Here is a 27,985-nt window from a genome sequence, read left to right on the forward strand (position 1 = left end):
AGCAGCTCGAGCTCAGCTCAATTTACGCTCAATCTAGGCTCGGTTTTGACATAATTTTGAGCCTTCATTGTTTCAATCTATCTCTAAGAGTTGTCGACAGGAGTGAAAACGGGTCAGATTAACTCCAACCTGATCCGCTATCTAATCTAATTCAAATCGGATTTCGGTAAAAAGTTTCTATTTGATTTAGATACGGATAGAATTTTTAAGAAAAACTCGGATACGGATTTGGATACTGGTCAGATATAATTTTTGGATTCGGATACAGATATCAGATATTCGATTATGCGCATATTTTTTTAAATAATTTACAGTTTTTAGTTTGCTTATTTAAATAGTGAATATTGATATAGTTAGTAATGATGTGTTATATATTATTTGTCGAGATTAATTTCTCTAATTTTATATGTATTTAACATACAAAAAATTTATTTTGTATGAAAGTCTTAATATATTTTTTATATTAATTCTGTCTAAGTAAAATATCATAATTTATTTAAAATTCGATCAACATTCGTTTAAGATCCAATCCTCTATCTAAAAATTATCTGTATCCGTTTAGTTAGGATATATGAGTTGAGCAATATCTGATCTATAGGATATATGAGCTGAGCAATATCCGATCCGTATTCGATCAGTTTTTGCCCCTTGTTATGCGGATATTTTCTCTAACATCTTTGAGAAGCAAGAGATTATAGTTTTACTGTAATTATTCTAATAATAAAAAGACAGGGGTGCAAGACTACAATAAGTACATAGTACAGGGTGTGAAATGTAAAATACCTTTTAAAACTCCAGTAATAGGAAGACAGGTTGCGACCGCAATAAGTACATAGTATAGGGCGTGAACTGCAAAACTCCTTTGTAGAGCTCCATCGGATATCCACCATTTGTAAATCTCGGATACCATCCGAATCAAATCGGATTCGGGTTTAGTCAATTTAAATCCTAGCAAAACCCAGTAACCCTCGATTCAACGTCTTCTTCCTCCTCTTTGTTATACGCCAAAAACCCTTCGCCGCCAAAGCACGCCGTCGATATCGCAACCTAGAGCCCAATCCATCATGGGAAGCAGCAAACCCACCCCTTCTGCTATCGAGAGCGACGAGGAACAGAGAGAAGAGCTCTCGGAAGAAGAGGTCTCCAGTCGCAATCTCTCTCTATCTGTCTCCTCCAAAACCCTAAGTTTGATTTGCTTCACCTAAACTCTTCTAATTGGATTTTTCCTCTTCCATGGACCAGGAGTTGGAGTCGGGTTCGGAAGAGGAGCTCGAGTTGGAGCGCGAACTCGCCGACGTCCCCTTCGAGGAGCTCCAGAGAGCGCGCGCCGATGGGTCGCACGCTGCCCGCCCGGCCAAGCTGGATCAGAAGCAGAAGACTGGACGAGCCAATAAGAACAGGTCTCGGAATTGTTATCAAGTTCGGATTTTGATTGGTTCTGGTAGTATTCGTTGTGGTTTTGGTGTTGGGTGTTGATGGATTTGGGACTTTTTTTTCTCTCTCTTTCTCACTCTCTCTTTTGGGTGGAATTGGAGCAGGCCGATGGAGGTGAGCAGCAAGGTGCGGCCGAAAAAGCTCAGGGAGGTTATCCAGGCACCAAAGAAGGTGAGTTTCCTCAATCTTTGATGAAGAAAGATTGTGCACTAGTGGGAAGATCTATAATTTGGTTTTGCGGCTTGATGAATGGTAAACTGTTTGGTTTGTTGGGATTGTGGGATTTTGATGCTCTTCTATACAGGGGCAACTTGCAAGGTGGGGTTTTGCCTTGTCCTGCATTTAGTTTTGGTCGGAGAACCCTAGAACTTGAAGAGTGGATTTAACTAACAAGTTTTGTGTGTGTGTGAGAGAGAGAGAGAGAGACCATGTGCTGTGAAAAATATCTCTTCAGGAGTAACAGAACTGCAAAAGTACCTGGTTATCTATTTTCAAGCCTTTTTTCTGAACTAAGCAAACAACTTGCTCACAGTCAGATTCACTTATTAGGAACCAAAGAAGTTGGTTTTATGACTTTATTCAACTTATGTAGTTTGGGCCAATCTTGATCAGGTTCTGAAAAAAATGAAAGCTGAAAGATGTGGTCTTGGGTTTTTTTTGTCCGGAAAGGAAACCAGTTTAGTCGAAACTCTTTTGGATTCTAATAACTAACTGACAACTTTAACAGCTTAAGCTAAGACATTTTAATGGGCCCACCAAGTAGATTTGAATTAAATAAAGGTTTTTAAATGATAGATAGGACTGATAGGATTCAAATTCAAAACCTCTGCTCTGATACCTTGATATTATCAACTACTCTGAAAGCTTAAACGGTTGGGAAATTGTGATTTTTATATTTTATATTCTAACAGTTTCAACCAGTATTAACTACACACACCCACACAAATATCATATATGTGAAAGAATGTCTGACCCTCGAACATAATCTTTTGCTTTCAGAATATTATAGATGGGTATGTTTAGTGGAAGACTGAACTGGAATGTGGTCTTCATGTATAGGCAACAATCACAATTACAAGATCTATAGTGTATTGTTCTTGTGTGAATCAATCATATACTTTCATTATTGCATGTTTAATTAGGTAATTCCCAAAGTCTTATTATTGGCTTTATAACACCACATATTTTCTTCTAGGTTGTACGAGATCCACGGTTTGAATCATTATGTGGAACTCTCAATCCGGAAGGGTAAGTTTCGTTAATGCTTTATCCCTTCCCTTTATATATGTACATGTCTTCTTGGAATAAGCAAAGTATTGGTTTTTTTATTAGGGTTTTTGTATATAAGTTTCTTTTTATTAGGGGTGTAAAAGAGCCGAGCTTGAGTGAGCTGGGTTTGGGCTCGATATGAATAGCTTGAGCTCGAAAGAGTAGAATAATGTTGGCTCGACTCAGCTCGTTTAAAGCTTGAGCTCGGCTTGGTAGCTTAGCAAAGGCATGTGAATTGGAAAAGAAGAGTTGGGTTTCATGGCCAACAATGGTGGGTGAGATGATGATGTGTGAAGAGAAGAGGGAGAAAGAAGAAAATGGGAGCACAATAAGCAAAACATGAGGATAATATAGAAATGATCTTACCAGTTTCCATTGCCAAATAAACCAAATGGGCCTCTTTCACCTTTTTACCTTTGCAGAAGAAAGAAATGATCTAACCAGTCTTCTCATCTACAGGAAGGCGCCTTGAATTAATCATCTTCTCACAAATAGCCCAAACAGCATTAATCATAGATTGCTTCCCAAGAGCATCGGTAATGAAATAGTAAGTATTCGTATCAGGTCTACACTCAAATTCATTAAACCAATTGAGAGTGAGAGTGATTGCGTGAGAACATGGGAGAGAAAGAGTCGAAGTGAGAGAGACGAAGAGTACTAACCGTACCGTTGTTGTCGAGTTCGCTGACCACCATCACCACTATTGCTGTCAATTATTTGCCAACGTGAGAGATAAGGAAGAGGAAGGAATGAAATGATTTAGGGCTTTAGAAGAGGTTTGGGAGCTAGGATTTTAGAAGAGGTTTGGACGAGATGGGAACATTAATTGGTTCTAGAATTATTCCTTAGATCTAATATCCAATGGTTTTAAATTTCTATTAACTTAAAATTATATATATATATATATATATAAGCTGTAGTAATTGAGCCCTAATCAAGCTGAGCTCGAGTGAGTTGGGGTGATTGATTTTTTGAGCCTAACAGTCCAGCTTGGCTCACTCGTTTAGAGCTTGAGCCAAGCTCGCAAATCAAGCGAGCCAGCAAGCTAGTTTGATAGCCCTACTTAGTATAACTTATATCTTGTCGAAGATCGCTATTCAATTCTATTGGGAATTTACATCCTCCTGCTGCATCATTCTGTCTAATCCCTTGGTCTTTACTATTTCTATTTACATATTTGGATTTACAAGATGCTTTGATCTCTTCAACTCAGGTTCAGAAAAAGATATAATTTTTTATTCGAGGTGGAGCTTCCAGCAGAGAAGGAGGTGATTTATCATCTTTTGTTAAGTGGTTATATCCTTGTGGACTAAATTATGCGACTTTTTCCTGCGCTGATAGGTTTGCGGTGTTGCAGAAACTCCAAAAGCTGATTAAGAAGTCAAAAGACCCTAATGCCGTCGAGGAATTAAAGAACCACATCTCTTGGATTGTAAGTTTTTTGGCTACATATGTTGTCTAATCTGAATTTTCTCTGTTAGTTGGGTATCATCAATATTAATTTGTACTAGTGCTTCATTCTATTTGATTGTTGAGGAATGTGCTCATTTAATATTTGTCGTATTTCATGGACTAGTGAATTTTAATTCTGTATGTGTCAATACTAAGACATATGAGATGTTAACCTGGTGATAATGATTTAAATCAGAAGAATTATTGTTCCTTGGTGCATGATCTTCCCATAGAATACGATGTCAAATGCATCAGACTCGTTGTGTTTTGTAAAGTTATAACATTGTTTATGTTCTTTTAGTGATTTACCCTAAATTAGAAAGATTGAGTTTCAGTCTCATTGTGTTTTGTAAGGTTATAACATCTAATTGTTTCAGTTCAAAGATGGTACATCTTGTCCTGTTCGAAATTCAGAATCATCTTTTTCCATATTGTTTGACTAGGCTGAAGCTGATTTGAGGTGTAGATTTGTATTGGCCTATTAGGTTATTACTTATTAGCAACTAGTTAATTGTTTAAGTTCAAAGATGGAACATAAATTGTATTACCAATTAGTTAATTTAATTTTCTTTTATATGTCTTTAGTTGCTGTAAGGATTTTCGTGCTTCCATTTTTCAGTTGTCTTTTGCTTGAATTTGGTGGATAGCTTCTTTATTGATAGTGTAGTTGGATATCCTGGTTCCTAACATCTTGTCTCAGATAATGATTATGGTTATGCTTTACCTGTAATGTACGTAAGCCTGTGCCTGCACTCTCAATGATGTGATAAATTTGAAGTAAAACAAACCATGCATCCATGGTTGAAACTTTTATAAATTTGGGGTGTAATTCCTATTTGATTTTTATGAATTAGATGACCATGACTCTGGAAATTGTCTAAACTCTAAATAGATATCAAGGGGAAAATGAAATTTTTGGGGTTAAAATCCTATAAGATTTCTGTTAATAATGAGATGAACATGACTCAGGAATGTCTAAACTCTAAAATATATATCATGGGGCAAATGATTTTTCTGATCTACTTCCTTGTGATTATTGTCAGAGAAGGCTCTGAAGAATATGGTCTACTAGGAGAGCATATGGCAATCTTAAAAGAAACAAAAAATGATATCCAAACTGTAGGAAGAGCAGCAATCTACTCTTGTATGTCAATTATCTGAAAATGATTCAGATAAAATTGAATTGCTAACATAGTAGTGCCTACCTGGACTTTTTTGTGTGATGCATTGGCAACTGAGAAATAAAAATTTCAGCTCTTCTAATAACAGAGATGCCATATGGTTTATCTACAATGGATAAATTATCTAGCTGCTGAATGGAAATGGTGGCTGCGATTTGGTGAGGCAAGTCAGCAAAGCAAAAGATAGTTGAGATTGGATATCACATTTGTTGCTCAACTATCTTTCGTCTAAGATGCTATCATGATCTGGCTGTTTCAACTCTGTCAACTTTGACTACTAGGGAACTTGAACACTGATTCTTGGGGCTTAAATTGAAATATTTGGAGACTCAAACTATGCGGAAGAAAGCAGATTGAGAGCTTTGTATAAGGCCATGATTATTATTATTATTAGACTTATATGTACTAAACAATGGGCAAATCAGGAAGAGGAACGAAGGAAAGTTGAAATATACTAATATACATAGTAAAATGCTTGATTATGGGAAAGTAGCTAAGTATACACTTTTATATTGACATGTATGCGGCTGATGTTACTTAGCTGAGAATTCAATGTAAGGCATTGTTAATGATGTTTCTTCAGTCGATATGATTGACTGATTAAATGTAACATTGACCTTTCCTTCTTTGTTTTTCTTGAATTAGAACATTAAGATCCTTTTTTTTGTTAGCAAATGATAATTGTTGGGTTTGAACCTTCTTGGCAGCCTCAGTTTTTTGGTTAGCAAGTGCTTGAAAACTTAGTTATGCAAATCCTGTAACTCAGGTAGAGAAATTCTTCCTATCATGATTATAATTAATGTTCATACAAATTTGTATGTGAGCTTCAGAGAGCCTGGTAAAAGGATAATGTTTATTAACTTTGACATAGGTATTCCTCCATATGGTTAATTTGATACAGTAAAATTGCATGCTCGATGTCCACTTGTCATGTATGTCATTTTTTATTTGCTAGACTACTCATCTTCTGTGAACACCATTTGGAATCTTCAGGATAAGCAACTGAAGTCAGCTCCTCGTAAGAAGGCTGAATCTGAAATTCTGTCTGAACATATTAAGAAAGAAAGAGAAGCAGCGAAACATGGGAAACAGCCATATTACCTGAAGAAATGTTTGTCTACCTCCCTCCCTCCCTCCCTCTCTCTCTATATATATATGTATATATAGACTATGTTAGACACCAAAAACTTTTACTATACAACTGTAGCAAAGAAGTGCAATCTAACTTTGTCTTATATGGGCAGCGGAAATTCGAGAAAGGAAGTTGATTAACAAGTATAACGAGCTCAAGGTATATTTTGTGCCATGAAAACATGACTAGTCTTTAACTTTGCAAGATTGGCCATCACTAATTGCTTCATTTTCCTCTAAATATTCACAGGAAGCAGGAAAGCTTGAGTCCTACATTGAGAAGAGGAGAAGGAAGAATGCTTCTAAAGATCACCGCTACATGCCTTATAGGAGGCCTACTGATGGTGTACAGTAGTGATGCAGAGTTCCTCTTGCTCGAGCACAAATATTTCCTCATCCCATCTCAACCAGAATTTAGATTGTTACTACTTTTCATGTTAACCTTTGCCGTTTTTCCGTCAGCAATCGATCATAAAGGTGATTCAGATTCAAAGGTCAGAGACAAAATGGAAAACTAATTCGAGAGGCGGGAAGTAATTATGCTTTTAGAGTTGTAATCTAGTAGCTAGAGTGGAGGACCTTTCTATTATTCTTGTTAAGTTCTAAGAACCCAATAGATCCAGTTCCTTTGCTACGTTTCTATTCCCTTTTGCACCAATTAGGGTGGGATTGCTGGAGGGATTATAAATGGGGAGATGAAAAAAAAAGAATATGAGCAATGTGAGGTAGCTTCATACTGAATAAATTCTTATGGGAATGCAATGACTAAATGAGCAATCGAACGAGATTGCCTTTTTGTTGAATTGTATCCAATGACTATTCATGAGGATTTCATCACAAGCATTCGTTCTTCTATCTATTTGAATAGACTTTGCTGTTCTTCTGTTACATATAAATGTAAAATTTGGTGGCCATCTTTATTCGAACTCCAAATTTGAATTCCATAAATAAAACAAATTGTTAAATATATTTTACCCAATGTATTTATACCAACGGTCTCAAATTTATCTATAATTAAAGTAAGACTGTCAAATTTTTTTATTAAACTTAATTATAGACTAAAATATTTATATCTTGTCTGTTAGAGAAACATGCATGTTTTTAAGATAATGCTTCTAAATAACTAAAATGGTTATAATTTTAAGTTAAATATATGAGACTTTTTGAAGCATACGAGTAAAATTATCTTTGACATAAACATATGGCGGTAAAATGTAGTTAACTCATATGAATAAGAGTATCATTGACATTATCAAACTAAGTTTGGATATGTTAACTTGTTAAATCATGGAGAACTAAAAATTTGAGTCAGAGACAATTAAATAAGAAAAATTATCTTTACCGCCCTAACTTTTTCTTGTTTTTGTGATTTATACTTTATATTTTTAATATTTATAAATTGCACCATATGTTATAACAAATATTTGTAGAGCAGATTTTAAATTGAATTTAAGTAGATTTGTAGGTTAAGTTAATTACATTGTGGACATTACTAAAGTTCAGAATTTGTTTTGGGCTCAGATTTTCCTAATGTAAATCACTTTAGGTTGAGCAATAGATGATCTCAATGCCTATAAAAGAGAACTAGAGGTTAGGGAAGTATTATACTTTGAGATTTCTAGGTTTTCTATACATTATACTTCTACTAAAAGTACTAGGAGAGCTACTACAATTGTCCAAATGCTTAGAATTTTAATTTAGATGTACTGAAGCATTTAGTGAATCTACTCGTCGTCCAAAGACAATTTTTTTTTTCTTGAAGATTAATTTGTAGCACGAGAGCAACCTAAACGGAGACTGTCTATATCAGGAGAGTAGGTCATCGTGTGGGATGCATATAGTAGGAGACCTAAACAATTCGACATTGGAGTGTTAAAAGGATTTGTAAGTAAATTTTTTTTTACCCTTCGGTGAAATAGATGATCCGGTTTAGATGAGTTTGTATTTTTTTTTCCACTCGATAAAGAAAAGTTTTCGAAGTTTAAAAGAAAAAATTGTATCATAGTTTTTGATGTATTGTCCTATCCCTACTGCTTTTGTTTCTTTTCATTTTTCTACTCAATTTAATTTTTTTTTTCCATATGTATTTAATTTTTTTTCCTTTCTTTCTATGCATGCTTTTATCTTCTTATTATTTGCCCACAAATTTGGGTTCTCAGAGAGGGATGAGAGATCTATTATTAGTTTAAATTTTCCTCTATTGTTTATTTGGAAAACTGCATCCCATTTACACTTCTTATAAACTATATATATATATATATATATATTTTTTTTTATATTCTTTGATAAATCTCGTATCTAAATTTTAATTGAGTTCCCAAAAATTCTTCTCAAGTTCCATTTGTTTGACATTTTTATCAATGAATACAAAATTGAGAGAGAGATACAATTTCTAGCTCATAAGGGTATATATATTTAGTAAACAATACATTAATATTGGTAAAATATTTCTTCTATTATATCACCTATTTAGAGGGTGTTAGTATTAACCCAATGGTTTGATGAGTACTTAAAAATATATTGGGTGCAAATTACAAATATGTAAAACGGTAGGGTGTTAGATGCAAAATTTCCATTGCATAAACAAAAGTAAAGACAAGAAATTTCCCTAATAAGTCCTCGAAAGTAATTCTAAGTTTACATTTCTTCTAGTTTAGGTTCTATGCATAAATATATTTAAATTTTTTTAAGGTACCATCCATAAACTAGTTAGCAGAGAGATGCTTTGAATTTTATATCCACCCACTTTCTAATTTTTAGAAAAACTAATAAATATATCATCCCAAGGTTTGAAACTCTTTTTATTTATGTATATATATTGAACTGATATCGGTTTAAGGATACATTACTGTGATTCACCACCTGACCGGTCATATTGGAGGATCTCTACAAGCTCCTCAGACAGATTAGAGTTACAATCCCGCACAACTCTATTAGATGCTTTTCTCTCATACTTAGCCAATTAGTTGCTTTTTTTTTAATCTATACGCGTGGCAAACTTTAATGTCCTTGAAGGTGGTTATCATGCCATGACACTCATTAACAATGCCTCTAATACTCTATGGGACCTGTCGTTGACTTTGCAGAATTCTAACAACCATTTCAGCATCTGATTCCACTACGTTATTGGAATCTCTTCCACTTGCTTCATTAATGGCCTTTAGAATTGTTGTTACTTCACTGATCATTGGAGAGTCCTTGCCAATGGGCTCCGCTATTGATAGAATTAGCTGGCCTAACTTATAACTTATGATTATGCATGGTCCATCTTGATGGTCATTATCCTTAAATAAACTATCAGAGTTAACCTTAATCCACCCTTTGGGAGGCGGACACCAATGGTTATTGGTGGTGATCCTTCTTTATTGCTACTGAGGGGAGCTAGCCTGTCCATGCTCATGAGCCAATTGTAGCACTCGCATGGCTATAATTATTGGAGAGCTCACCTCCTCATCAAACACCTTTTGATTTCTAGCTTTCCATATGCCCCAATGTTTGAGGTGATGGTCAATTTGATCTGTGTGCTCCTCTCGCTGTCTCCATCACATTCCTTAGTAATCTAGTTGGTATCTAGATGCTCTCTAAACCCGCTTTCAACATCGAGCAAGTCAGCCATGCTATCTTAGACTGCTTTCGCAAATCGACAACTAAATAACAAATGGTCATCGATCTCTTAAAACAGCCCACATAGCCAACAATACTTCGTTGGCCCACAATTGATATTGAAGAGGAAAGCCTAGGCCCCACAAGGCCTTCTAGATAAACATTCTCACTCTAGGCACTATGGAGAGATGCCACAACATGGTCCGACCTGACCAGTGGTCAGTTTCAGACTCAATCTTCTTCAGGTAAGCATAAATTGATCGCGCCTTGGCTTCACCATCAACTGTAGGCGCCCACACCCATAAGTCTTCTAGCTCTTCTCTGCTTCAGTACATGGCATAGATGTGAAAGGCTAAGTCATTTTCGAAGGTTCCAATTAGCTTTTCCATGTTTCATTGTCATTTCTAAAAAGCTCTTCCACCTTGGACTCCATATTGAAAGAGAGCTCGCTAACATGCAAGGCCGGTGCATAAGTGGTACCTTCGAGATCCATAGGTCTTATAGCACTTGCGTCTCCTTACCATTGCCTATATACCGCCAGAAACCAGCTCTTAACTCCTTTGTCGTTTGTTTTAAAGCCTTCTATATCAAAGAGACTTGCTTTTCTTACCTCTTCGACCACAGTTAAAACTTGCCATAATTAACCACTCATCATTTCTAAAGAGCTCCACGTTGGATTCCATATTGAAAGAGACCTCGCCAACATGCAAGGTCAGTGCACAAGTGGTGCCTTCGAGATCCATGGGTCTTGTAGCACTTGCATCTCCTTGCCATTGCCTATACACCGCTAGAAACCAGCTCTTAACTCCTTGGTCGTTTGTTTCAAAGCCCTCCATATCAAAGAAACTTGCTTCCCTTACCTCTTCGACCATAGCTGCAACTTGCCATAGTTGTGCAACACAATATTCACCCAAGGTGTTTGCCTCCGTCAGAGCACACTAAGCATGTGCTTCCTGAACAATGCTCTCCTTATCGTCCGTAGACACTTCAGATCAAGACCACTACCGAGTTATTCCTTCAAACTAATTGCACTGTCAAGCCATCAACCGAATTTAATCAAGCTAACAAACTAGATACATAGGCACTTTAGGCCCTATTGAGCTTTTAGCTGTCTAGTTTAAGCTTCAAGCCATATGCGTTACCGAACAATTGCTTCGAATCAAACACTGCTGAAACCTATTCCAAGTCATTGCATTGCCAAGCTGTTCTTCCAAGCTAACCGCACTGCCGAGCTATCCACCGAATCGAGTCAAGCCACCAAACTACCAACCACCAAACAATTTCTCCACAATATTGTTTGGGGTTGGAGTTGAACTCATGACCTCTTTGGTCATGAGCAAGGTACCTACCAACTCTACTAGAATATATAAGTATAAGGTTTCAAAACTCACATCCCCAAGCAACTTGTTAATTATCCTATAACAGAGATCCAATTGTCCACAAGAGCAAATGCAGGAATTTCATGAATGTCTAAACTTGGCAGTATATCATTGGCCTTAAACTCAAACTGCCCAACAAGAAAGGGGGCTGTAGTAATTTCCTGCATTCTTCGATGCAGACGACCAGCTAACTCCATAATAGAAACTCCTGCCTTTATAAAACACACGCCCCCACCACGTGCTCATAGCTGTAGCGAAATATCCACCAACTCCGAAGAACATTCGAAGTTTACACCCACTAAAAAACCCACATTCCAGCTCTCTGGACCCCACCAAGTAATGCAGGGTGTACAAGTGGGTGAATTATGAAATGTGAGCAAAGTAATTCTTCGTATTTATATCCCGGTTTCGTCGGTTCCTAGCTCCAAAGCACACCCAATAAGTACGAAGCACGCGTCCGTCTCAAACGAGGCACTTGTCATCTTGACCCTCGGATCACGGCACCTCGCGGTTAGAGTGATCCGATGCTCGACACGTAGTAGGTGCGGAAACCGGTTGCTGCCGGTCTCCTGGCCTTGGGCGAAGTCCGCTTCTCGCTTCACTCGCCGCGAATCGTTTTTAAGACGTCGTCGGACGGCGCCGTCCCAAGACAGAAGGGTTTCGTATTATCCAAGTTTTGTTGTAATTTTCCTTGTCCTTTCCCTTTTGTTTCGCGGAATTCAGCTCGGATTCGAGAGATAAGCCGCGGTTTAGTAAGAAATTACTCAAATTTTGTTCAGTTGTGATCTATTTCTCCTCCCGCGATTCGATCTTTGAGGCATTTCTTGGTCGTTGATCGGTTACTCAATTTGGGTCGGTGACGTATTTCCTCTTTGTCTCTTTGCGATCTCTGTGCTTTGGTAATCAGGGCGATTTAGGGTTTTGCTTGCTGCTGTGGTTTTCTTAGATTGGAAGAAATTAGGGTTTTTGGTTGTTGTCTTGCGTTCATTTGTGCTGTGTGAGCTGAAATTTCCCGTCGACATGGCGATCGGCTTTATTATTCCAATATTGATCTGCATTTCTTTCAACATCCATTCCTTACTTTATCTTACTGCGTTTCTGATGTGATTGGCAGCTTAAAGATTAGGTTTTTCTAAGAGAGAGGACCCCAAATTAGGGTTTTCCTTCTTCCCAAAGGGGGTTTTCTAGGCAGGGATGGCGCTGGATAGCCGTCCAGATACTAATCGCCAATCCGGCGCCACCCCCTCGGCCGGCCTATCTCACGTTGCTGGAGGAGCTGTGCAGTCACAATCTTCCGCTGCTTCGGGTGTCTTTTACCAAGGAGATGGCCAAAACCCGGCCCCCGTGAGCTCCATGTCTGGGGCCGTGCGGTCTGGGCTGGGTGGGGTGCTCAGCAGTGCAGCTAACTCCTCTGGACCCAGCGTCGGCGCAAGCTCGTTGGTCACGGATGCTAATTCGGGCCTCTCCGGAGGACCCCAGTTGCAGCGCAGTGCTAGCGTGAATGGTGACTCTTACATGCTTCTCCCGGCCTCGCCCATGTCCTTCTCGTCCAACAACATCTCGGGTTCTTCGGTGATGGATGGCTCCTCCATTGTACAGCAAAGTCCTCACCAGGATCAGGCGCAGAAGAGAGGGGTATCTAGCGTCACGTCGCACTCGATGCAGCAGGAGCCTGGTGGTATGATGCGTGCTCAGAAGAAACCGAGGATGGACATGAGGCAGGAGGATATTCTGCAGCAGCAGATGATCCAGCAACTGCTTCAGAAACCAGATATTTTTCAGATGCAAGGGCATCAGAACCCACAGCTGCAAGCCATGTTCCAACATCAGAGACTGTTACAGAGGCAGCAACAGCAGCAACAACAACAGCAGCAGCAGCAACAGCAGCAGCAGCAGCAACAGCAGCATCAGAAGATGTTGCAGTCCTTCCCACAGATGCAGTGTGCTCAGATTGCCCATCCACAGCAGCAGCAGCTGAGGCAGCATCTGCTGTCTCAGACCATGCAGCCAGTTGGCGGTGCTAAACGTCCTGTTGAGAGTAGTATATGTGCTCGGCGGGTTATGCAATACTTATTCCACCAACGTCATCGGCCAGCGGTTAGTTGGTTACTTGGTGGTTTTGTATTGCTGCTGATCTTCTATGTTTCTAATTGAGATGGAAGAAATATCTAATACTATCTTCTTCCACAACAAGAATCTCGTAACACTTTTCCTTTTGTAGGATAATTCCATATCATATTGGAAAAAGTTTGTCATGGAGTATTTTGCACCGCGAGCAAGGAAAAGATGGTGTTTGTCTTTGTACAACAATATTGGCAATCATGCCCTGGGTGTTTTCCCACAAACAACTGTGGTTAGTTTTCGCATCCTTTTTACCTTCATATCTCTTACATTCTATGCACTAGAGAGTTCTGCACCACTAAATTTTGCAAACCAAAAATTGTGTGCTTTTCCGGTCCACACTACACTGCACAGCATATGCATATCGTTTCATATTCAGGTGAGCTGTCCTTCCTCCATGTTCTTCAAGGGAAATGAAAGTAAAACATTTTCTTACCCGGGATCTGAAAGGTGATCATGTGCAGCCGTGTCTAAATTCATGGAAAATCTGGGATAATGTGCTTGATTTAGAGAACATCAGGTTCTAGATTTCTACTCTCTGGGGCATAGAAATGGATAAGCATGAGCTGCACCATTTCATTGCTGTTGAAGCAGGTGATTGAATTCAAAATCATGTAGGGCTCTAGGCAATGACACATCTGAATTGCATACTCAATAAGGATCTCCGTGGGTTGATAAATGTGTTGAAAGGCTATCCTACATTTCCAGTGCTCTTTGATTTTTTTTATGTTCTTAAATTATTTCCAATTTGTCATATCTTATTAAGGAGATGGGAGAAAATAATTGACGAGAGTTGAAACTTACTGACTAGCTATACAACCTTTTGTTGTAGCAGTTTCAATTCTGTTTCACTCTAGAATATTATTTCTAACAGTTATACGTATACTCTGTATGAGTGGTGCTAACTTTAATCACTTACATACTTAGACCTACTTTGTTTCTTGTTTATGACTATGTTCTAAATTTTGGCATTTTTTCATGAGTTTCTATGAAAGGACATTTTTTCCTGTAAGCTAATTTGGATACTGGACAATAGTGGGGCATCAAACTCATTGGCACGTCAAAGGAATAATGGTTGGTACTGGGGTACCATGCAATGTGGAAGGCCTTAAGCCTTTTGTTGACAACTCATATAGAAGATAAGAAGTAAAAGGCTACTCTCTTTTCTTTGTCTGAAAAAAAAAACCATATCATTGTGAGGACTTAAGGTGAGACCTGCATCAAATAAACCATGCCTTGCAGGGCTTGACTGAATTATACATTAAAGACCAAGTGATATCTCTAATTTGAGATTTTATACTTGTCTTCTCCTCTTTCATTGCAAGTGAACAGCTTTATGGGTTGCATTCCAAGTAGGATACAATCACTTTATTCAGCATTACTTTCTTAATATTCTTCTTGTCATTGGTGTAGGATAGTGCTTCATATCGTTCCTGAATACTTTCTTAATATTCTTCTTGTCGTTGGTGAAGGATGGTACTTCATTTAGTTTCAACCCTTGTTTTTTGCTTTGTACTCATTATATTTTGCAATAGCTTACAATATTTTTTAAATTTTTTTATTTTGTTGCAGGATGCATGGCATTGTGACATTTGTGGTTCCAGATCAGGAAAAGGATTTGGTTAGTATGTTAATACTACTTCACAATTTTATTAAGCAAAAAGTTACTGTATAGCTGGCTACTTGTTATCTTATTGATTTTAAATTAGCTGATATTTTATTAGTACGGTCATATATGCATAACTTCTGAATGTGTACGGATCTAGTTCTATTTCACAATTTTTTGCATGAATATGAAATATCAAAAGTAAAATTCTGTTGGCCTGTTTGTTATTTTTCATTCACAACCAGATCAGGAACCCTGTATTTGTCATGATTTTTCTGTCCCTTAAAGAAATGAAAAGCTTGAAATTCAATCAATTTGGGCCTTTCGGTCTTATTTTGGAAGTTTTAGTTTGCAAAGCGAAGTAAGTGCTTGTTTGCCTAGTGGGTACTCAAAGTCATGGATGGCCGTGCCAACTGGTGGTCTGCACGGCACGTCACATGCCACAAGAGAGGGAGAGAAAAAGAGGAGAGAGACTAGTTGCACTTCGTCGTCATCGTCGCTCGCCGACTCTTGGGTCGTCTGTCTCCTCGAGACAGGAAGGGCTAGGGCATCTGTGTTGTGATCGGCAACCTCGGGCATGACGGGCGACATTGAGTGGCGAACGATGACAACGAAGAGTTTTCAGTGAAGCGCTGTTAGGAGGGGTGCATGTTGTGCTATGTTTCGGTATGCCGCCGACATAGCAAGTGCCGACCGGCATGCCCCGTGCCGGTTGGCATGGCCATCATTGCTCAAAGTCTTCATAGAAAGCATGGTTGACATTGCCTTTCCTGTTGGGTACACATTTCCTAAGGGCACTTCATCTTATCTTTAGGTGTCTGTTTCCTTGTTCATGGAAGGTAATAGTAAGAGTCATGACCTGCTGCAAAACCTGCTACTTCAACAGGATTTGGAAGAAACCAGATGGGTTATGGTGTAATTTAGAATCGTTAGAAAACTCTTTAAAAACCAATCTTTGAATAACTATTCAGTTATCTCTTAGTTGGGATTTCTTGTTGAATTTAGAACTGTCTGTGATATGTTAAGATTTCCAGCTTTTTAACATTGACTTCATCTTTGCACGTTAAGTTTCTTCAGTAAGAATTTTAAAATAGTGTAATATATAAAATCTTATCCTTGCAACTGTAAGAGGATGTTCTTTTTGTTCAAAACAAGGTCAAAGAGTCAGTTATTGTCTTGGCTTCCATCCTCTGGTGGAATATCTAAGTTTTAGACTATCTCAGGCCACTTTCAGATCTTATTTTTGTGAGCTTCAATTGGTTATATTTATCTGCAAAATTAAGAAAAATTAGAAGTTGAAAAAATGTATCTGAAAGTATTAAAAAAAAAGTCACTACGCATGAACAAATAATTATGTAAAAATAATAGATGCCATTCAACGTCAGCAATTCCTCCACAGGCTGTTACCGTTTAGGCAGAAACAGTTACATGCATGTGTATATATATGCTAAATCTGAATTGCAGTCCAATTTTGGCTAACTAATAGCTCAAAACATCAAATTGAGCAAACATGTTTTGAACCGGATTTCAAGTTTTATGCCGTTCTTGACAAATTGTAGTAATCACTACCTTCATTTATTTCGAAAGTACTGGACCTGATTTGATTAAGACCAAAATGATTATATTCCGTTTTGAAATGCCTTCCTATGTAGTCAAGCATCATCTATTTTTGACTTTGTTAGATCATTTATTTTTCTTATAGAACGTTTACTTATTACTATATCTTTTGAGATTATTAATCGGTTCTGTGTGTGTTACTGGTTTTTACCTTTTCCACTTACCTGAGAATGATTTAAGGAGCCAACTGAGACTTTACTTATAAGTATCACTTGGTTCTTGTTTTAACATCATTAATGCATCTATCGAGATAGAAAAAGTTGATTTTCTCGTGTTAGTTTGTTGCTAAATTGCGGCATAGAAATAAAATTTATAGTTTGACTAGGTTTATTAGATATGAAAAGTCAAACTCAAAGTCAAACGATCAAATTGAATCATAGTTGGATTAGGATAATTGAATCCCTCTTGGATTAGGAGAACTAAATACTACTCAAACTAGAAAAAGAAACTAAAAAGAAAAACCAAGCAAAAGTTGGAAAAACTAAAGCCAAAAAATAATAGGAAAATTAAACACGACAAACATAACGACATGGTATCTTTTAACGTGGAAAATCTCTCTTGCCTAGAGAGGTAAAAACCATGGACCTACTCATAGTTGATCGATTTATTTCACTAAGCAATATAAATAAGATTTATTTATGAGTCTTCCTAGACACTTGCTTCAGCTCATCAGTGCTTGATGATCAACTGTTGGTATAGCACAATGCACAAGTACTTGGATATATGTGAAAGTCTCTCCTTACACTTGAAGGAGAATATGCTCTAATTCCTGAGGTTGCATTTGTTTAAAACATATAAAGATGAGATTGTATCAGTCATCCTGTGGGCTCTACATAATCTCATATTTAGTGCAAAAGAAATAGACGAAATTAGGAGTCCGAACTATAAAAAGAGATATAACATCTCACTAAAGGGGGTGGGATAATTTATACTGAGGGGCAGGATAAGGGTCTTATTACTATATTGCCTTTATATAAGAAATAAAAATTAGATATATAAAAAAACAAACTAACAATCTTAACTACTCAAATATTATTATTATTATTATCATTATTATTATTTTTAATTTTTTGATTAGTATTTTATATTTATATTTATTTAAAATATTGCTATATTAAATAACTTTACATTTTAAACATTTTTATATTAACTTATTTTGTTATTTGTATTACTTTTGGTTTTAATTTTGATTATTTTGAAATGAACATGATTAATTTTGATAATTAATAGTCTTGTATAAACTAAATAGTAGACTAAAATTGTAATATGAGATTACTAATCATAGGGGATATGTTATACTTTTGGATAAGTGTAGAGATAACTTATCTCTTCTTATCTAATCCTACAACTAAATACACCCTGAGTGTTTAAATAACCTTTTAAATGCAAACCGCGAGATTAACTATTATTGTGAAGTAAAAAGTTGTTCATGTAAGTACCCGAGCTATGAATCAACCCACAATTGTGTCGTTGCAGTAGAAGTTGTTATAGACAACGCTCCTCCGGTACTCAATGACGAACCACTAATAGCACAAGCATTCAGACATATGTGGAAGTATCTCTCCACACTCGATGGAAAGTATGATCCATGTGGGAAACCGAGAACTCTCTAAGATTAAACTAGAAATTCCTTGAGTTTTCTGTGTTGGATACACCCCTCTAACCTCTAGTTCCGTCTGTTGATCAGTTACAAGTTGTAGTTGATGTTTGACTATTACTCAAAAACAAATAGTTTTTCACAATTATTAGGAATTTGAAGGTTTCAAGTGAGATCCTTTGATGGAATGGATCTTTTTGTCTGCTTCTAGATCCCTTAAATAATCTTTGCAACTCATACTAGAAGAATCCTAAAAAGAAATACCAAGTCTAAATATGTTTTTGAATTTCGATATTCAATGCTGCCGCTTGTGTGCGCAACTGACTTACTGGCTCTATTCTTGACTCACTGGGGCTGCACCCAACGATGCTAACATATGAGAATACATGTGTTTTTCATGCCGGGCACACAGAATAATGGGGTGCACACCCTGCTTGTATTGCTGAAAAATATCCTTCTTTGATTTGTTTTATGTTTATCCTTTGATTCTTTTCGCACATACATTCTTCCACAAATCATGCATCTTGATGTTACATAAATTTTAGATTGTACATCATATTTCTAAGTATTTTTTCTGTCTGCGAACTTACTATTACGTAAAATTGCACTAACAGTTGCTTAATGCACTAACAGTTGCTTAATGCTCTAGAGAACTGGGTGGTCTTATGGTGCTAACTATGATGATATTCATGCCTCTGTTCTTATTTTTCCCTTTATGGCAGTAGACTTCAACTTGGGAATAGCCCATTGGCATTAAAAGATTTGAAATTTCCAATATGATGATGCTGTTAATGCTCTAAAGATCCAATTGTTGGGCTTTTGGGCAACAAGGATGCTGTTATAGTTAGTTCTTTAAATGCAGGATACCGATGCACATTTTAGTATGAGCACTTATGCTGGGAGGGATGCTGAAATAATTATGTTCAGGAACTGGAGACTTTTTCTCATGGACATAAATGGAAGCTTCTGCACTTGTTCCACTTTGTGTCTCATAAGCTAACTGTATGAACAGAATTAATCACTTATTCCATCCCTTCAATCTGACCATCCTTCTTGTAGCCGTCTGTTCTGTAGTGAATGTATTTTATTTTTTTCTCCTCTGATTGAATGATCCTAAATTGTTAACCTGACTGTTCAAATGTATGTGTCATTCTCCATCTCTTCCTAGGCATAAGGTTTTTGCTTTTCTTTCTCAAGTTTTAACACTTCATATTTGATGATAACTGTAACAGAATAAATATTGTAGGACATCCTTTTTTTTTCTCCCAAACTAGTGGTGGCTTCCTTGTGAATCTTTTCATCTTTTCTATCTTGAATATGACATAAGGATCATTTGGCTGTCTCTTAATTTGGTTTGGATAATTACTTGCTACTCCTATGGTGCACCAACTGGCTTTTTTTCACTGTTTCATAATTCTTTTGGCTGTTCAGCTCTATCTAGGAGCTAGTCTTCTGTTATTTGATGCTGTCCTGTCTTTCCACACTTCGTGAATCATATTCCTTTACAATCTTCTTATTTGTTGATTTAGTATGGCTATTGGTCAACCTATTTACTAGTTCATTAAATGATCTTTCTTTTGGACTTAAATTGGCACTTCAGTGATCTGATAAAGTCAAATTATTTGAAACCCTGTCTACATTTAGACAGGTATTTTGGGACCAAAAGATGTTCTCTTTGGTGTTAGCTATATCCACTTCGTTCTGATGTAGTTATTCAGTTATACTCATTTGTAATTGAATTTTAGCTCATTTTTACAGTAATGTTCATTTCTTTGTGATTTCGTTCTAGAATCATTCTAACACGGTCTTGTTCTTGCAGAGGCTGCATTCGAAATACTTCCTAGGCTTTATCAAATTAAATTTGACCATGGGGTGGTTGATGAAATTTTATTCCTTGACATGCCGCAAGAATGCCGGTTGCCTACTGGGGTGATGGTCTTGGAGTATCCAAAAGCTATTCAAGAGAGTGTTTATGAACATTTACGTGTTGTTCGTGAGGGACAACTACGAATTATATTCACACCTGAACTAAAGGTTTCAACTCTAGCAACTAGGATTTTCTAGTGCCATTGTAACTTTTCTGAATGTGTTTTGATTAGACATATTTGTATTTTGCTGATAATTCTACTATTTAGTTATGTTCTATAACTGATTATAATGAATCCTTCAGATAATGTCCTGGGAATTTTGTGCACGACGTCATGAAGAGTTTCTCCCTCGCAGGTTGATAACACCCCAGGTATCTGTTCTTATTGCACATGTATTTAATTTTCATGCAGTTCATGCTGATTAAGAAAAAGAGTAGAAGTGCTCTATTTTGTACATGCATATTTATAAGACAATTTCATGCACTTCATTCTCATAATAGAAAGAAGTATGAAATAAAAAAGATTGCTCTTCTTGAAAACACATACAAATGAATATTGCTTAACATTCTGATTCATCTACAGAGCCTGATAAATTTTTGTATTTTGTCTACTTTGATGCTTTCCAAATTTAAGATCCAGGAATGGTTGATGACAGATCTCACAACAAAATCAACTGACCCTAATTGATGGTCATGAATCATGATGCCCTGAAATATCCAACTAACATGTACTTGCTGTTGTTGTAACTCTTAATTCATTTGATGTGCACACTACCAGAAAATGATAAAATATCATATATGATTGGTTTTCGTTATTATACAATTTCTAAAATTAGGAGTATGTGGTGGTTATCTCTCTGGTATCTATGTCAATGTTGTCCAGTGGCAGTCCCTGCATTTACAGCTTGGAATTTCTTAATTTAGAGCGAACCTTTTAAGTGGTATTCAGATCAGTAAAATTTATGGATTTTGTAAACTCAACTAAATGATGTTTCTAGTATGGTTGTTGTGGGTTACTCATAAGAATAGAATATACGATCATACTAAGAGGTTTGTAGTCAGTTTCTTTTCTCTTTTAATACATAAGACCTGCTGTTTGTTGATTGTATGCATGCCGTTTGTTATTGTGCATACATACAAATAGATCACCAATGTCCGTACGCATTTGTTAGTGTGCATGCTAGTGTTTTAACAGAATATGAATGTCCTAGATACTCAAGTTAGGCTTTCTGTGAAGCAGACTCTGAAAAGTCTAATTATCTGAATGCGTGAGGACTAAAACAAATGTAAGCATAAGCCTACATAATAAAATCTCACTGCATTATGCTGCATGATTAACATTGTCTTTCTTTCTGAAAAGATTACTTCCTTCTTTTCATGGTGTTACATATATACAAACTGGAGAATCTAGGTGCCCTATATACTCCAACGATGTGTTGACTTGGGACTTATTGTTTGACTTATTGGTATGAGTACTGACGTACTATTTTGTTATGTGTATTTATTTCTCCTCTCTTTTTTCATTCATTCCTTCTTCTCTTTAGATCTTTAGATATGTTTGTCGGTTTCAAAGTCATACTTTTAGAGTTCAGACAACTGCTTTTATTATATTATTATGTTACTGATTCATATGTATGCTATATAGTTCCATGACTTGGTTTATTCTGACCTTTCCTATAACCAGGTGAACCAACTATTGCAAGTTGCTCAGAAATGTCAAGCTGCTGCGCATGATAGTGGTTCAGCTGGAGTGTCACATCAAGATTTGCAGGCCAGCTGCAACATGTAAGTTAACTTATTCCTGCTGTGTAGCATAGTTTTATTCTAGAATCTCACATGAAGATTCTATTTATTTTTATTTTTGCAACTGAGAATGCCAAATTTCAGTCATGGTTCCTTTTTTGTACTGTTCATAATCATATATGAATATCATCAGAAACAAGGTTGGATCTCATGGAAGGCGGATCTTTCAATTGTTTATCATTTGACAGAATTTGTGTAGACAAGTAGTCCTAGGTTGACATGCATATTTGTTGAACTTATTTCTCTTTTTTTGTGTCACATTTCATCGTGGTCATAGTCACACAATTTCTGAGTAAATACATAAATGATAAATCCTCCTCAAGGAGTCAGTATTGAAATGTGAAGTTGCACTTGTGGCTTATCCCAAGATTTTGATTGAGAGCCTTAGTGTTTCCAGCAAGTTCTAAAAAGCGGTACATGCACCTGCTGAGGCAGTTGGAATATGTAGAAATTGTCCCTTGAACACCCCACCTAAACCTCATCTGCATTGGGCACAGGCAGAAGTAAGCAAGTTAAGTTACTTTTGCACTTGGGCAGCAAATTATAGATGTTAATATCTTGCCATTCATTTTTTCTTTTTTGTATTTATGGTTGTAATATTCATTTAAAATTATACTTCAATAGGTAGACTGAATATGTGCCCGCCTGAGCACTTGACTATCAAATGTAACATGGTGGCTTGACTGCCAGCATTCCACATGCTGTTCAGACCATTGATCTGCATTTTACATGCTCTTTTCTGAACATTTATCTTCAGCATTAATTCTTTTGTTTTGTTGTCTATCCCATGAGCCATAACAAGTTGGCTTTGTGGTAGAGATTATAGGCAAACAGAGAATGCCATTCTTCATTAATCATCACATAAAAATGGAGTGCATTGAGCAATATCATTATGATGTCACCAACTTCCTTGACACCAGCGAGCTTACTGTAGTATTATCTTGTTTTATACTTTTGAAGAACCTTAGAGATAATGGAGTTTTCATTATTTCTCACTGTAGATGCCAAGCTCTTCTAAAGCCATCAACAGCAGATGTTCCCACTCTTTTAAAGGCGGCTGCTTTGGTAGCTGCCATGGCGGGGCAGCAAGCCATGCACCTAGGCGGCCTGCTAATGGTGGGCAGGCCGCCATTCCTTCTCCTCTTTGTCTTCTTTTCTCTTTCTATCTTGGAGTCCTTTGTCTTTTTTTTTTCTCTCTCTGTTTTGGGAACTCACCATTTCTCTTTTCAAAACATTGTGGATTCCCAATGTAGAGAGGAGTCTTTTTCTGCCTTCTACCTTGAGGACCCATTTCTCATTTTCTCTCTCGCTGCTTTGGGAACCCACCACTTCTCTTTTCAAAGTATTTTGGTTTCTAATGTAGAGAGGAGAACCAGTGAGATAAGTTGTCATGCTCCATATATATATATCTATATACATATAGTTAATTTGTGAATTTTTGTTGTTATGGTTGTAAATTACTATTAAAGAATTTATATATGTTATTAATATACAATATCTATCACATATAATTATTTTTTACTTTTTATCTATTAAAAATGCTAGACCGTCTTGGGTCCGCCTTCTGCCTAGGTGCTAGGCGGTGTGGTGACATCTCGCCATATGTGGTCGCCTTTCAATACACTAGATATAGCACTCCTGTAATAGCTTTATAACTCTGAAACTCTCTGTCTGCTGATTAATAGAGTAGAAGCCTCTTAAGAAAGATTACCTACTTTAGAAACAAGCTTTTGTACTGTTAGCATTAACCTCCTGCACGATAGGTGTGAACACAGCTCTAACTTGAATGCTAATACAACTTATTTCTAGACTTCTAGGAATGTACCCTTTGTTGTTGAGTAAGTTCTTATTGTTCACAACTTCACATAGTTCGCTCCAAAAAATTTTTTGATATAAATTCTCTGACATTTTGTGACAATTTTCCTTTGGAAGCATTGCATCTTTACTTCTTCTTTTGACATTATTTGCTGGTGCTTTGCATTTCTCATGGATAGGGCCGTCAAAATAATCAAACCGGCTCGACCTCGGCTTGATAAGGCTCGATCAAGATCGACTTGAAAATGAGTTGAGCCAAGCTTGATCTATGAAATAGGCTCAAACATATTTTCGAGCTAAGCTTAATCATGAGTTGGATTGATCAAGTAGGCTCGATAAGACTCAAAATAATTATATATATAAACAATATGAGTAATATACTTCTATATATTCTAAAATTTGCTTAAATGGATTGTTATGTATTCTGAACTTGTAGAGTTTAATCTGTATTCTGATCCTATTATATCTTTCCCAAATTTATGAATATTTTTATTAGTTTATATTTTTATAGTTGAATTAGGCCTTATTTTAGGTTTGATTCAAGCCCAAATCAAACTTAATTTAGTTCAAGCTTGATTAAGCTTGAAATTGGCCCGAATTAAAATGATTTTAATTCAAGCTTGATCACAAATCTAGGCGTAAAATTATTTTCAATTCAAGCTTGATTAGTGCTAGGCTCGATCAAGCTCGGTTCGATTACACCTCTACTCATAGATGTCTTTAAAGCTTCTATTTATTATGGTTTTGTTAAATTGCTTTAAGCTGATTTTTTTCCATTTTTGTTTTTTAAATAGGTTTGTGACAGTGGGACGTCAGCTGGCAAAGAACCTGGAATTACAGTCATTGAATGATCTAGGGTTTTCTAAACGATATGTGCGGTGCTTGCAGGTAATTGAGATGTTTCTTCTGGTTGTTTACTGTATTATTAAGAACAGAGGGCAATTTTTCTGCTTATAAGTTATAAGTGATAGTACTATCATTGTTTTTCTGTGTGTTGGCAGATATCTGAGGTGGTAAATAGCATGAAAGACCTGATTGATTATAGCCGCGAACAAAAGATTGGACCCATAGGTCTGGATGCTGCTTTCTTACTTATAATACTGTGTGTGCATATAACTTGTTTGTGATTGTTTATGATCCAGTTCTTTTCTCAAAGCTTTTCTGATTGATACTGATAATTAGTTTTTGCCTAGAAGAAACATATCAAGAAAAAGTGTAGAAGTACTGTAAATGTTATAGTTCTTTTATTGGACCTCGATCATGTTCCCCATCACTTTTGTATTGAATTTAACTTGCATGCTCTGAAATTTAGGCAGTTTATACCAGAGTAAACAAATTGCCAAGAAAAATAGGAGGATCTTATGATCCTGTATATTGAAGATTTCGAAGTTGTTGACATAAGATGCTTTACTTACTTCCTGATGATAAGTTCAGAAAATTCTGTAATTAAAGATGGTAATAAGCTTAAACATTCAGGACTTCTACATTGCTGAAACAAGATGTCTTCTTCAATTACCTTTCTAATAGCAGAATTGGAGCAGTTTGAGAACAGAGCAAAAACAATGAATCATGCATCTGATGCATTGTATAGCTAAAACAATGAATCATACATCTTGAATTTCAGGATGTTGTTCTTTCTAAAAAGTTTAAAGTTTGAACTTTCAAGAGTTTCTGTTGGACATTATGACTATGACATAATGTATCATTAGTGTACAAGAACTGCTGCAGTGGATGTAATAAGCAGAGCACATAGAATAACTCTTTTGGATCTACTTCTAATCATCATTGAACCTAGTAAAGATATAATTGATCTCATTTGCAAAAATGCCCTGATATAGTGATTTCTTGGACGGTGATTGCCATCAGAAGTTGTGTTGGTTGCATGTGGTAAATAGTGAATCTCAGGCTATGATGAGAAATATGAATTGTCCATGTCTAAGTTGGAAATTATTTGGATAATTTACATATCTATAGAAGTTGAAATGCTTTAGGGTCATACGGATACTGCAAATGTAAAATAGGTTATTTAAGTCTTTGGTCATATGCTCCTTTGGCTGCTTTTTGAGTTTGGAGTGTGTTTTCCTACATACTTCCTCTCACTATTGGTTTTCTTTTTTCCAAGTAGTTTTTCATGTTTCCCCCCATCATATGCTTGTAATAACTTCCTCTTTGTAAAGAAGCTTCCTTATCTAATATATGTTGCAAACTTCTTGTCCTCATCCGTTATTTATTTGTGTTGTTAGTGTTTCAAAGAAATATGCTCCTTATCTGATAAAGAGAACTATTACACATTTATCTATCTAAAACTGGAGACTACGCAGTGGTGGGTTCAATACTCCTTTTTTTTTAATTTCCTAGGAATACATCTAACTGATATCGACCAAATAATGCACGAAAGAAGCTATTTTCATTGCTCTTAATTAGGTCATATGAAGCCACTTCACATAACCCACCTTTGATTGCGCTGTTGGTATAGTTGGCTCCATTAAAGGCCCAAAATTGCAGGCTCATACGGTTGCCTTGTTAAAGACTTTGTCCTTTGTAATTGGAATCTATAACTGTTCCAATGGCATCAGAGTTGTCCGGGACAAGTGCTACATGCACTCTCTTCAATTCTGAATGAAGTGCTACATGTCTATGTGCTTACAGATTAACAGAGATAGGATATTTTCATAGTTCTTTTTTTTTGTAATTTTCTTGGTTGCAGAAGATTAAGTTCTTACCCATAAGATGGATCTTCATACTTGGCAACTGACTTTAAATATTTAAGGGCAAGCCTTTTGTACTTGTATTGCTCTTCAAGTCTCATCTCTTAATATATAGAGGTTTGACATCAAATAGAGTTCTATATTTCAAATACAAGCTATGCTGTATGGTCGTCCTCATGTTAACCAACATGTATAGACGATGGTGACGAAAATCACATGTATTTTTAATTTTTCTGCACTGCTTTCACTTTGAACCCCAAACAGGGAGTCACGGATTATATAAGAGTTTAGGATTTCATTTCTTCCTTTCATTAGTTTGTCTTGTCTTTGTTCAGACTTTCAATTGGACTTGTATCATACATTAAGTCTTTCTCTTGCAGAGAGCTTGAAGAACTATACTGCACAGGCTGCTGCGAAACTACACGCACAAAAGATGCAAGGGAGAGAGCAATTGAATGCGAGCAGCCTTCCAACTGATCAAAGTACCCTGAGCAAAATTATGGGAATTCATCCAGGGATAGGCAGCCATATCAGCAATAATCTAGCACATACTGGAGTCCTAAATAATACACCACAGGTACTGAATAATTATCAGAACTTACTAAGGAACTCTGGGAGCACAAATCAGAACACACTTCAGCAGGAAGCATCCTGTTCCTTTTCTGGCCCCAACCAATCACAGCCTCTGCAATTTCAGACCTTTATTCCATCAATTCGGTCGAACAGTTTACCCAGTTCATTTCAGCAGCAGTCTCCTTTAAACAATAACATGATGCAGCGAAACAATCCACAACCCTCGGGTGCTGACGAACAGATGCAGCAACATGTTATTCAGCAGCTACTGCAAGAAGTGATGAATAACAATCGGGCAGCACCCCAACAATCGGCTGGTGGCCCTAATGTAAATGGTAATTTCCAAGGTGGGGAGGTGTTCAGCACTGGCGCCAATGGTGCTAGAAGCTTGCCTACTAGGATGAACACTGGACAAGTAAAAGGGGCGACAAGTTTGACAGGTGTACCAAACAACATGAGCAAGAGTGCCATTGGGATGGTTCCAAGTAGAAGCAACAGTTTCAAATCTGTTGGCAGTAACCCTTCTGTCGGTGGAAGCAGCATGAGCTCAAGGGCAGACATGCCTCAACACTTGGATCTGCCAGAGCTGGATGAGATTGCTAAGGAATTCGCAGAAAATGGAATTTTCAGCAGTGAGCCAGGTGATATGGGATATGGCTGGAAAATGTAAAGATGCTTATGTAGTTGTTTGACTATTTTATAAGTCTAAAATATGGAAAATGTTGTATAAATATGCGTCTGATTGCTTGTATATGGCTAATGGTGCTTCCAAAGTTGATCTAAGCTGGCAGTTTTGGTCATTTTGCCATTTGCAACATTATCTTACTAA

At 36.8% G+C, this 27,985-nt stretch overlaps 2 protein-coding genes across 4 annotated transcripts; both read left to right on the forward strand.

The window, feature by feature from the left end:
- The first annotated feature begins 970 nt into the window (after positions 1-970).
- Positions 971-7,326, forward strand: LOC140776030 (uncharacterized). The gene is made up of 9 exons (XM_073119574.1): positions 971-1,139; positions 1,243-1,400; positions 1,539-1,605; positions 2,630-2,682; positions 3,917-3,971; positions 4,061-4,135; positions 6,330-6,447; positions 6,581-6,627; positions 6,718-7,326. The coding sequence occupies exons 1-9, from the start codon at positions 1,065-1,067 to the stop codon at positions 6,820-6,822; spliced, it is 753 nt and encodes a 250-aa protein (XP_072975675.1). The 5' UTR covers positions 971-1,064; the 3' UTR covers positions 6,823-7,326.
- Positions 7,327-11,995: 4,669 nt separating this feature from the next.
- On the forward strand, positions 11,996-27,976 carry LOC140768542 (probable transcriptional regulator SLK2). 3 transcript variants are annotated; one of them, XM_073108874.1, is made up of 10 exons: positions 11,996-12,130; positions 12,564-13,546; positions 13,671-13,802; positions 15,143-15,191; positions 20,210-20,424; positions 20,561-20,629; positions 21,942-22,042; positions 24,670-24,763; positions 24,877-24,946; positions 26,964-27,976. In XM_073108874.1, exons 2-10 carry the CDS (start codon positions 12,644-12,646, stop codon positions 27,824-27,826), a joined length of 2,496 nt encoding a protein of 831 aa, XP_072964975.1. In that variant the 5' UTR covers positions 11,996-12,130; positions 12,564-12,643; the 3' UTR covers positions 27,827-27,976. The 3 variants fall into 3 exon arrangements, with proteins under 3 accessions (XP_072964975.1, XP_072964967.1, XP_072964959.1); XM_073108866.1 differs by having other exon boundaries at positions 12,054-12,201; XM_073108858.1 differs by having other exon boundaries at positions 12,091-12,301.
- Positions 27,977-27,985: the final 9 nt, after the last annotated feature.

This window comes from Typha angustifolia, chromosome 2 (assembly GCF_048772165.1).
Source record: "Typha angustifolia cultivar Huaian chromosome 2, ASM4877216v1, whole genome shotgun sequence".
Taxonomy (NCBI): Eukaryota; Viridiplantae; Streptophyta; class Magnoliopsida; order Poales; family Typhaceae; genus Typha; species Typha angustifolia.